At 47.9% G+C, this 11,355-nt stretch overlaps 1 protein-coding gene across 1 annotated transcript in view; it reads right to left on the reverse strand.

Moving 5' to 3' along the window:
• COCH (cochlin) overlaps positions 1 to 10,742 on the reverse strand; it is a 47,331-nt gene extending 36,589 nt beyond the window's left edge. Inside the window, exons 1-2 of the mRNA XM_006116378.4 lie at positions 9,977 to 10,742; positions 9,833 to 9,883 (exon numbers count right to left, since the gene is read on the reverse strand). Coding sequence (XP_006116440.1) covers positions 9,833 to 9,883; positions 9,977 to 10,001 — 76 coding nt within the window. The 5' untranslated portion in view covers positions 10,002 to 10,742. The remainder of the gene's footprint in view (positions 1 to 9,832; positions 9,884 to 9,976) is intronic.
• Positions 10,743 to 11,355: the final 613 nt, after the last annotated feature.

Genomic DNA, 11,355 nt, shown 5'->3' on the forward strand with positions numbered 1-11,355 from the left:
CAAATGCGAAGTGCTCCACTTAGGAAGGAATAATCTGTTTCACACATACAGAATGGGAAGTGACTGTCTAGGAAGGAGTATGGCGGAAAGGGATCTAGGGTTATAGTGGACCACAAGCTGAATATGAGTCAGCAGTGTGATGCTGTTGCAAAAAAAGCAAACATGATTCTGGGATGCATTAACAGTTGTGTTGTGAGCAAGACACTGTAGCCAGACACAAAAACCCCATCTTGTTTTTCCACGAGCCCCATCTTGTTTCTCCCCCCCCCCCCAGAGAGCAAGAGAAAGGCAGTCAGCCTTTGATGCCCTGGGAACGCAGGTGTGGTGCCTGTCCCTGACTCTACCATAAACAGAAACCAGACAGTAAATGGGCTAGCTGACGACTGGGAGGCCTCCCGTCGCCGTGATGGCTAGTACCAGTAATTGACACGCCTGCACTGTCTCGGGAGAGGAATCTTCGCCCATCACATACCAGAGGTGCCCATTGTCTGCATCTTCCCAGGTGTGAATTATGCTTTGCACCCTTCGTGGGAAACTTGGCATTCAAAGCCATTTTTCCTGATTGGCCACTTGAGACCAGGAAGAAGCCCATGTGACCCAAAGGGTATAAAGAGGGTTGAGTTGCCCACCCAATTTGAGCTCCAATCACCTACACCTGCTGGCAGGTATTGATTGTCTCCCGAGGTCCGTGGGACGCCCAACCTCGCCCTACTTCTTCCCGAGGGATTGAGAGAAAGATGCTGGCCACGCCAAGTCTGGAACGCAGGGGTGAGAATTGTATCTGCAATGTGTTTTATTTATGTGTACACTCTAATTGTCTCTCTGTTGTAAGTTAGTTACTTTATTATAGTTTTCTTAAAGTCAAACTGCTTCATTTCTATTGTAAATCATCTTTGGTAAGGTGATTTAGCTATAAACTTTGGGAACAAGTGGGGTGCCCTCATTCACTTATAAAATATATATATCTATATACACTGAACCAAGTTTCTTTATTTCTTTTCTCTTTCTTTCTCCTATAAATAAGCCAGTGCGTGTCAAGCTTCTGACTTGAACCCGTGCTGCTGTACCCGAACCGAACACAAACAAAGGAACTTCAGCCGGTCATAAAGGGACAGATATAGGGAGAGCTTGGGCGTTTGGATTTGTGTCACACCCAGGTGGCAAAATTCAGTTGGGGCGCTTCTCAGTCTCCCCGAGGCTGCCCGCTGCGAAGGAATTATGAAATTCTAGCAGCTGAAATCTGAAGTGTAATAAGCTCTCCCTGTACACTTATTGGGGCGCCTTTCAACCTCTTCCAGGTTGCCCACTGCAAGGGACCCCGGTCTCAGCAGTTCAAGTCTTAGGCGTATAGTACACACATAGTATAGGAAGAGCTTGGGCGTTTGAATTTGTGTCACACCCAGGTGGCAAAAATTCAGTTGGGGCGCTTCTCAGTCTCCCCGAGGCTGCCCGCTGCGAAGGAATTATGAAATTCTAGCAGCTAAAATCTGAAGCGTAATAAGCTCTTCCTGTACACACTGGGGCGTCTGTTAGCCTGTTTGGCTACCCTCTGCGCCGGGACCTCGGTCCTAGCAGTAAAGTCACGGACGTTAAACTACTTTTCAGGGTGCCCTCCAGCCTCCTAGGCTGCCCGCTGCAACGAGACTTTGTGTCTCAGCAGTTGAAGACTTGGGTGTAACACACACGCACACACTGCCCTGACCGTCGGCTGACAGACACGAGAAGTCATTCTTCCACTCTACTCTGCGCTGGTTTGGCCTCTTTTGGAGTATTGTGTCCAGTTCTGGGCACTCCATTTCAAGAAGGATGTGGAGAAATTGGAGATGGTCCAGAGAAGAGCAACAAGAATGATTAAAGATCTAGAGAACATGACCTATGAAGGAGGGCTGAAAGAATTCGGTTGTTTAGTTTAGAAAAGAGAAGACTGAGGGGGGATATGATAGCAGTTTTCAGGTATCTAAAAGGGTGTCATGAGGAGGAGGGAGAAAACTTGTTCATCTTGTCCTCTGAGGATGGAACAAGAAGCAATGGGCTTGAAGTGCAGCAAGGGAGGTTTAGGTTGGACATTAGGAAAAAGTTCCTAGCTGTCAGGGTAGTCAAACACTGGAATAAATTGCCCAGGGAGGTTGTAGAATCTCCATCTGTGGAGATATTTAAGAGTAGGTTAGGTAAATGTCTATCAGGGATGGTCTAGACAGTATTTGGTCCTGCCATGAGGGCAGGACTTGATGACCTTTCGAGGTCCCTTCCAGTCTTAGTATTCTATGATTCTATGAATCATGATTTAATAGAGGAAGATCTAAGTAGAAAGATAGGAATGGAGGTCTTGCTTCCTTGCAGGGCCTACAAAAGAAAAGGGAGAACCCCTTACAGAGAGATGTTGAATTCTGTCTTCTCTCCTTTGATATCCATCAATTAGCAATTCCATTGATTTCAATCATTCTGTGACCCATGTACTTATAAATGCCAACTAGTAAAAGAGTGCAGAATGGTTGCAGGAATCTCCTGATTTTTGTGCATGCATTCTAGTTCACTAAAGAATGCCATACAAGGACTCACATGAAAGCATATTACATTAGACAACAAATAACTGTGAAATGTGCAGATGCTATGAAAGGAATTATGTATGCAGATATAAGAATTCATATTCTTAACATTTGTATGAAGATGTTATTTTCCAGCAAAGGTGAAAAAGTTATCTGCCAGGCAGGGCATATTTATCCATCTATCTATTTAAATGTAGATTGAGCACTGTTTCGTTCAGAATGGGTACCCTAGCAGCAGTCTGAACTGAATGTGAATGAAGGATTGAAAGAACTGCCAGGAAGAAAATTACAGTAGAGATAGGAAATAGTATCTTGAGGTATAAAATAGGAGGTGTTCTTGAGTATATTCAGTGAGACAACAAGACTAAATAGGCACTTTTCATTGAAGAAGAACAAGTACAGCACTTTTGCTTCATAAGCAGAGGGTTTAGGCCTGGATTGTTTGAAAATGCTGGAGAATTTAGTATGAGATACTCTTTGTCTAAAGAGAGAAATGTAGCCGTGTTAGTCTGGTGTAGCTGAAACAAAAGACAGGACTATGTAGCACTTTAAAGACTAACAAGATGGTTTATTAGATGATGAGATTTTGTGGGCCAGACCCACTTCCTCAGATCAAATAGTGGAAGAAAATAGTCACAACCATATATACCAAAGGATACAATTAAAAAAAAAACACATATGAAAAGGACAAATCAAATTTCAGAACAGAAGGGGGATGCGGGGGGGGGGGGGGAGGGGGAAGAGAAGGTAAATGTCTGTGAGCTAATGGAATTAGAGGTGATAATTGGGGAAGCTATTTTTGTAATGGGTAAGATAACTGGGGTCTTTGTTGAAACCCACGCGTAGAGTGTCAAATTTTAGCATGAATGACAGTTCAGAGGATTCCCTTTCAAGTGCATATTTAAAAGGCTTCTGAAGCAGGATGCAGGTAATTAAGTCATTGAGACAGTGTCCTTTCTGGTTGAAATGGCAAGAAACTGTTTTTTCTTTGTGATCCTGTCTAATATCTGTTTTGTGGGCATTGATCCTTTGGCGAAGTGTCTGAGATGTTTGTCCAATGTACAAAGCAAGTGTCCGTTTGTACACACTTGTGGAGGGAGTTTGCTGGCTGCTTTTGGGAGTGGAGCAGTGCCTGGACAGGGGTGAGCCTACCTTAGCCCCACTGCACCACCGCCCAGGAGACACCTGAGGTAAGCAGTGCCCAGTAGGGCTACGTCTAGACTGCAAGCCTCTTTTGAAAGAGGCTTTTTTGAAAGATACTTTCGAAAAAGCCTCTTTTGAAAAAGAGCGTCTAGACTGCAAGCAGTACTTTCAAAAAAGCAAGCCGCTTTTTCCAGAGAGAGCACCCAGGCAGTCTGGATGCTCTCTTTCGAAAAAGCCCTGTTTGCATTCAAGCACGCCTTTTTTCGAAAGAGTACTTTCGAAAAAAGGCGTTCTTCCTCATGAAATGAGGAGTACGGCCGTCGAAAGAAAAGCCACGTTCTTTTGATTTAATTTCGAAAGAACACGGCTGTAGTCTAGACTCAGGTGAAGTTTTTTAGAAAAAAAGCTTTTTTCGAAAAAACCCTGCAGTCTAGACACAGCCTAGGAGCCCACATCCTGAAACCCTGCCCCAGTCATGAACCCCCTCCTGCACCTCCAACCCCTGCCCTAGCCCTAAGCACCCCTGCATCCAAATGCCCTCCCAGAACCTGCACCTAGAACCCCCTCTACACCCCAAGTATCTGCCCCAGGCTCAGTTCAGAACTCCTCCTGCACTCCAAATCACTTAAATCAAGACTTGAGCCTTCACCCCAACTCTCTGCCCCAGACTGGTGAAAATGAAGGAGGATGGGGGTGGGAGGGAGGATGAAGTGAGCAGGGGCAGAGCCTTGGAGAAGGGGCACAAAGAAGGCGGGGCAAGGATATTTGGGTTTGAGGGAGATTTTGTACTGCACCTAGATTAAAAATGTGATCTTGTGCTTAAAAGTACTGGAGACCACTTCAATAAGGGGTCAGTTTGTTTGAGAACAGTAGATCTAGTAATTCTGTAGATAAGGGCTGGACACTGCATGGAAAACTCTGAGGGTATGTCTACACTACAGCGCTAATCGGACTAACTTAGTTCGCATTAGTTAGTTCGAATTAGCTTAGTTCGAATTAACGCATCTAGAACTAAAAACTAGTTCGAATTAGCATTTTGCTAATTCGAACTAGCGCGTCCACATTAAGTGGACCCTGAACCGGGGTTAAGGATGGCCGGAAGCAGTGCCGGCAGGGCATCAGAGGAGGACTTAGAGCGTGGAGATGCTGTCTCAGGCTAGCCGAGGGCTATGCTTAAAGGGTCCCGACCCCCACCCCGGACAGACAGTTCTCAGGGGTGCCCCGCTTGCAAAACAGTCCTGGCTTGGAGTGCCCGGAGTACCCACACTGGGCACATCACAGCACTCGGCCATCAGCCCGGCTGCACTTGCCACAGGCTGCCATCTGGGGAGAGGGGACAATTGGGGGGCTGCAGGAGAGCTTCCACCCCCAGAAGCCTGCAGAGCCAGCCCAGTCCTCCCCATCGGGAGCTCGTGCCCCATTCCTCCCTCACCTCCTTCCACTTACCCTTCCCTAGCCCCTCTTCTTGATGTACAAAATAAAGATAACGTGTCTTCCAAAATGGAATCTGTCTTTATTGAACAAAACTGGGGGAGACTGGGAAAAGGAGGTGGGAGAGGGGAAGAGAGAGGCTGGGAGAGGGGAGGGCAACTAAAATGATCAGGGGTTGGGAACAGGTCCCATATGAAGAGAGGCTAAAGAGACTGGGACTTTTCAGCTTAGAAAAGAGGAGACGGAGGGGGGACAGGATAGAGGTCTCTAAAAGCAGGAGTTGGGTGGAGACGGTGCATACAGAAAAGTTCTTCATTAGTTCCCATAAAGAAGGACTAGAGGACACCAAAGGAAAGGAATGGGTAGCAGGCTTCAAACTAGTAACAGAAAGTTGTTCTTCACAAAGCAGAGTCAACCTGTGGAACTCCTTGCTGCAGGAGGCTGTGAAGGCTATAACTAGAACAGAGTTTAAAGGGAAGTGAGATCAAGTCATGGAGGTTGGGTCCATGGAGTGGTATTAGCCAGGGGGTAGGAGTGGTGTCCCTGCCCAAGGTTTGTGGAAGGCTGGAGAGGGATGGCACGAGACAAATGGCTTGGTCACTGTCTTCGGTCCATCCCCTCCAGGGTCCCTAGGGTTGGCCACTGTCGGTAGACAGGCTGCTAGGCTAGATGGATCTTTGGTCTGACCCAGCACGGCCATTGTAAGCTCAGGGCTCAGGGTCGGGGGTCTCAGTGGACCCCCTTGATTCTCTTGCACACCTGCTCCTGGGTGGCCAGGCTGGCAGCTATCCTGCCCAAGCCGGCCACTTTCCTGTGCCTAGTGCGGAGATCGTGGACGAGGTCCACGATGTCCGCACTAGCCCAGGCGGGTGCCCGCCTCTTGCAGTCCCAGGCAAGCTCCCGGGAGCCGCCAGCCTGGTCCTGGGAAGAGGGGGAGGGCTGGGGGGCATCGGGTGGGTGGCTCGATCCGTGCCAGGTGCAGGGTCTGCTGGCTGGGTGCTGGCAGGCTTGCATCTGGCACGGGCACCGTAGCCAGCCCGTGCCCCCTTAAGGGGTCCGGGGCCAGGAGGGGGGCAGTAGAGTTTCCCTGGTGTTGGCCAGAGTGGCCACCAGGGAAAGCTGGGGAGGGCTAGCTTCCCACTAGTTCGAATTAAGGGGCTACACACCCCTTAATTCGAACTAGCTAGTTCGAACTAGGCTTAATCCTCGTGGAATGAGGATTACCTAGTTCGAACTAAGCGCTCCGTTAGTTCGAATTAATTTCGAACTAACGGAGCGCTAGTGTAGCGCCTATGAAAGTTAGTTCGAACTAATGTCCGTTAGTTCGAACTAACTTTGTAGTGTAGACATACCCTGAGTATTCAGGCATTGGTCTGTGCCTGCACAGATAGGGTGAAGCTTACAGGGGTCGCAAAAGCAGTGCTTGTGCTTTTCAGAGAACTGACCCGCAGTGGGCAGCTTCATACTAAGGGTTGGCAGTAGTGAGGTGCCTCACAACCTTAGGTACCTTTAGGACAAATCACACATTCCATAGCTCTTCTACCAAATACTTTCCTAAATTACCATTCTTTGTACTATACAGTTCTGCTAGTTAATACTGCAAAAAAATGAACAATTTTCACACTACTTTTGAATTAGTCACCAAATATTTTAAGGGAGTCTATCAAGGTAAAAGCCACAACAAAATGTGGGGCTATGTTGCCCTGTGTTGCTTGGGTATAGAAGAGAGCAGAATCTGTTCCAAAATATTTAAGGAACCAGCTTCTTTGTTAACTTTTATAAACTGCAAAATTAGAGTGAAATAATTTCTAGTCATGTAACTGCTTATGCTGGTTTTTTTCCTTTTGCCATTTTTGTGCTGTTTGGACAATGAAACTGTTGTATTCAGTTTCCTTTTCTACCTTGAGCCTTCAAACAAGCATGTGTTTAAATTACACACATAAATAGTCCTACAGGTCTTGTCTATGCTGGGAAAATGCATAATTTTGGAAAACATTAACTAACAGGTTTAGACTAATACAATGTTAAACACAATTTTGCCCCGAGCATGGACAAGGATAACTGGGTTTAAAAATGTATTGGATGGCTGTGGCTATACTGTTTGGGTTTTTGTTTTGTTTGTTTTGACATTTCATTTTGTACTGTTTTGTTTCCTTTTTAATAGTGTAGTGTTAACTAAGACCAGCCAACAAATTAGCAACATGCACGGGCATTTCTAGGATAGGGCAGATATGGTCAGTTTCATTTGTGGCATCTAGAACCTAATACAGCTCCCACTAAAGTGAGTTGAAATAGTCCTCTGGTTTTCAATGGGAGCAGGGTTAAAAGGAAAAATGTTGAAAACACCTAAGTAATTTGGGAGCCTAAATCCTTGACTTTCAATGAGACTTAGATTCTTCAATTATTATTAAAATGAAATTTAAGTGGTTTTAAAAATATTGCCCCAAACCTCTGACAAGCTAATGTCATATTTGTAGGAAGTGCTGGTGAAAAACATTTTAAACTTATTTTCTTTTTTTAATTAATACACATTTCTATTAATATTATCTTTCGGAAAACCATTTAAAGCAAACCTAAGCAAGGGAATAAATTAAATTGCCAGTGTCCCTGCAATATAATATTAGTTTCTTTGACAGATACGTTTAATCTACAGGACTTTACCACAGTTAGGAAGAATTCTAAAGAGCTCTTCCATTGTCTCATGCCAGCACAGCAAGCTATTCCCCTTCCTTTAATGTACCTGTGAAAGAAACAGGCAAAATTGACCCTGCTTTAGGATCTGCATTACAGGCTAGTTCTGAGGTCCTGAGTAAATATTTGAATCTAGCAATTGGATACCAGGTCATCATACTAACGTTAAAGAGTTTGCCAAAAATTAAAGCAAACAAATAAAAATAGCAAATGAAATTTTATATTATGCATATAAATTTGAAATTGCTCACCTTTTAGGGGTCAAGATGGTGCTCTGCTTCCTGTGCTCAGGAGTTCATTGCTGAGCAGGAAAGATTCTGGCTTCTTTCTTTTGCCCCTTCACCACTTCTCCCCCATTAATAGAAGGAATGAAGAGAGTTTCATTTGGGAACATGGTTCCCAAGACGTAGTGGTTGTAGTGGTTGTACTCCTTCGCTGCTCATTTCATTCTCTTTCTTTAGTTTTTCTACTTCCATGTGTCCATTTTTGTGTGGCTCTGGCTCCATGGAGTCACCATTCTCCCAACAGCAGCTTCTCTCATCCCTGATACTTGGTGTTATGCTCATTGAGCACTTTCTGTGTGTTTCTTTCTTTTCAAGATAAAGAGCAGGCTTAAAGTGTTTGCATTTATTCTTAATGTCATGTTCAGAAGTTGTTAGAAGTCAAATCCTTTTTAAGCTCTCGGTGTGTCTCAAGCACACAAGACTACATTTGCTGTTCTATTTGTTACACTACAGAGAAGTTTGATAGCTTTGCCTCATGAAAGTTTTTCAACCTATCCTGAACCGATTTTCATAAAAACTGGAAATACCAGCCTTCTCCATCTTCTTCTATGCTTCTCACCTTTAAAAGACAAATGTTGTCTGATAGCTATAAACCTGTTTTCCCCTCAGAGAATTACGTCAATAATATGAAACCAAAAAAATAAACATTCTATATACAAAGCTGCTCATTTTATTTTGTGTGGTATGCTAGCCTCCACTTTTAAAATCTGTTTATTAGCTTTTTCGGGGTGTTTTATTCGTGTTATTAGCAGGTATCTTACCTGTGAAACACCTACTATACTTCTGGTGATAAAGGAAAAAGTTAAAATAATACCCATATTTTTGTGTGGATATTTCCATTTGCAAGCTGTGCTCTGTTTCCTTTGTTTGGGGGAGGGCGAGGCCAGAGGGAAGGAGGACAATATACGTTCACAAAGATATGTTAATTAACAGTTACCCCATCACAAACTCTTCTTTCACAGTCAGAGACATAGTGTGCCGGGAAGGAAAAGCAGGTGCTTATATCCCATTCCTCTGAAAAGAGCGTTTTTCTCTTCCTGCCATGTACAAACTACGCGTGCACTTCGGAGCACGTTGGCAATTCAGCTTTGACCTGCAATGCTGCTCCAGTCTTTACGCTGGAGCGGCGAGCAGTGGCTCAGTACAACAGGGAGCGCCTGAAAGGCGTAAAGAGACGCAGCGAGCTTTGAGATGCAACAACCAAAACGCCCTGTGAGGGCTGAGCCGTGAACCCGCCGTGGTGGTTTGTCTGCACATTTGCGCGGTTAACCGAATCCGCCAATCCTAGGCGAAAAGCTTCGCGCTTTTGAGAGAGAGACAAGGCTACTGTGTGCTCAGCCCTTCCTGGCTTTGGCGCACAACCGAGCCCCCTAGCCCTCCGCGGTACCCCGAGAACGACCGGGTTCCCGGGACACGCGCCGTGCGACCCTTTCAGGCGACAGAGAAGTGCGCAGCGAGACACGCTTCCCGCGCGCTCGGGTGTGTGGCTGGGACAGCGGGGACTAGTCAGAGCCGCCTCCGCGCGCCGCTGTTGGAAACTTTTTTTTTAAGGCGGGTTCAGTGGGGAAAGCCGAGCGCCAGTCTCTGCTTAGCTACCGGCCCGGCGCCCGGGTGGGGACTTAGGTCAGCCGGTGCGCAGCACCTGCCCGTCCCGGCTGCAAAGGAAGCCCGGGCGCTGAGTCCAAGGGGCTGTGCGCGCACGGCGCGGCAGAGAAATAACCGAGCCGGTCCACTCACCCGAGGAGCCGCCGCCGCTTCCCCGCGCGGAGCTGGCCAGCAGGAAGCCACCTGTAAGCGGAGACACAGAGGGGTTCAGAGCCGGCGGGTGCCCGAGCCGCGCCCGGAGCGCTGGGGCGGGGGGCTGGGCGAGGCGCTACCCACCTAGGAGCAGCAGCACCGGAGCCATGGCGGCCGCGCGCTGGCACCCGGGGAGCGGGGGCAGAGGTTCAGGCCGGCGCCGCGCCTCGGAGTGTCCCGGCACCTGCAGGCGGGAGGGGCGTGGAGGCGGCACGCGCTCACGCCGGGGAGCTGCGAGCGGCACAGGCCTGGCTGGGATGCTGCCGCCGGAGCCTGTGACGGCGCCGCGAGCCCCGCGCGCGCTTTAAACCCTGCCACGAGCGCGTGAGCACTGGGCAGGCCAGGGCTGCCTGGGTGGCCTGGGCGGGCGACCCGGCGGGGCGGGAGCGAGCGCCAGCCTGGCGGCTCCGCGGCTAAGTTGCCTGAGGGCAGCAGCAAGCGGATGCACCGGGCGACGGCCGGCAGAGCCTCTTCCTCTTGGTCCTGCAAACGGGCCGGAAAGGGGATTCCCAGGCACTCGTGTAAACCGGGGCACTTGTGGAGTGACTCCGGAGTCACCCCGGGACAAATGGGGACAGAGCTTTGCCTGGAGAGCTCTATTCTCTTCCCGGGGAGTCGAGGGCCACAGGCAGCCAGCTCTGCTGCTGCCCATCCAGGCCAAACCGTGGACGATCGTGTACGAGTTCATGGACAGTCCCTGCCAGTCTGGTGGGCTAGGAGTGTGAGCTGCACCTCGTGCAAGGAGAGCTCATTGTTGAGCAGGAGCTCGCTAGCTCCATTCTCTCGCCTCCCCTTCTCTCCCTGGGATAGGAGGGTGTGAAGTTCTCCTTTGGGAACAGGGGTCTCCAAGTCAAAGCCGTTGGGTTCCTCCGCTGCCCCGCTGATTCCCATCCCGTAGTTTTTCTAGTCATGTATCCACTTGGGTGTGACTCTGGCTCGGTGGAGTCACCATTCTCCCATTAGCAGAGCACCCCTCATCCCCGACACAGCAATATGCGCTGGGCGCTTTCGGTAGGTCGCTTCCCTTCCAGGGCAAAATCGTGGTGACGGAACAGGCTCAAAGCGTTTACACTGATTCTTGTAATCAGACCATGTGCAGAGATTGGCAGATGTCAGCTTCTTAGTTTAATGTCCTTGTGTTTGAAACAGACGCACAAACACACATACATTCACATTTGCCCTCTGCAACGTTCTCTGCCTTTTAAAGCTATTGTTCCCTTTTCTTATACATTATTTTGTCTGGTTATTATGATGTTCCAGGCAAACCTTGTGTAACACGAAAAAACTTCAACCCCCCCCCCCCAACAAACTTCCAAAGATCCTGCAGCACCATAGAGACTAACAAAAAATGTAGATGGTAACGTGCCCGCGGAAGCTCATGATGCCACCTACATTTTTGCTAGTCTCTAAGGTGCTGCAAGACTATTCGTTATTTTTAAAGTTTTTTCAGTTACAGACTAACG

Source organism: Pelodiscus sinensis, chromosome 4 (assembly GCF_049634645.1).
Source record: "Pelodiscus sinensis isolate JC-2024 chromosome 4, ASM4963464v1, whole genome shotgun sequence".
Classification (NCBI taxonomy): Eukaryota; Metazoa; Chordata; order Testudines; family Trionychidae; genus Pelodiscus; species Pelodiscus sinensis.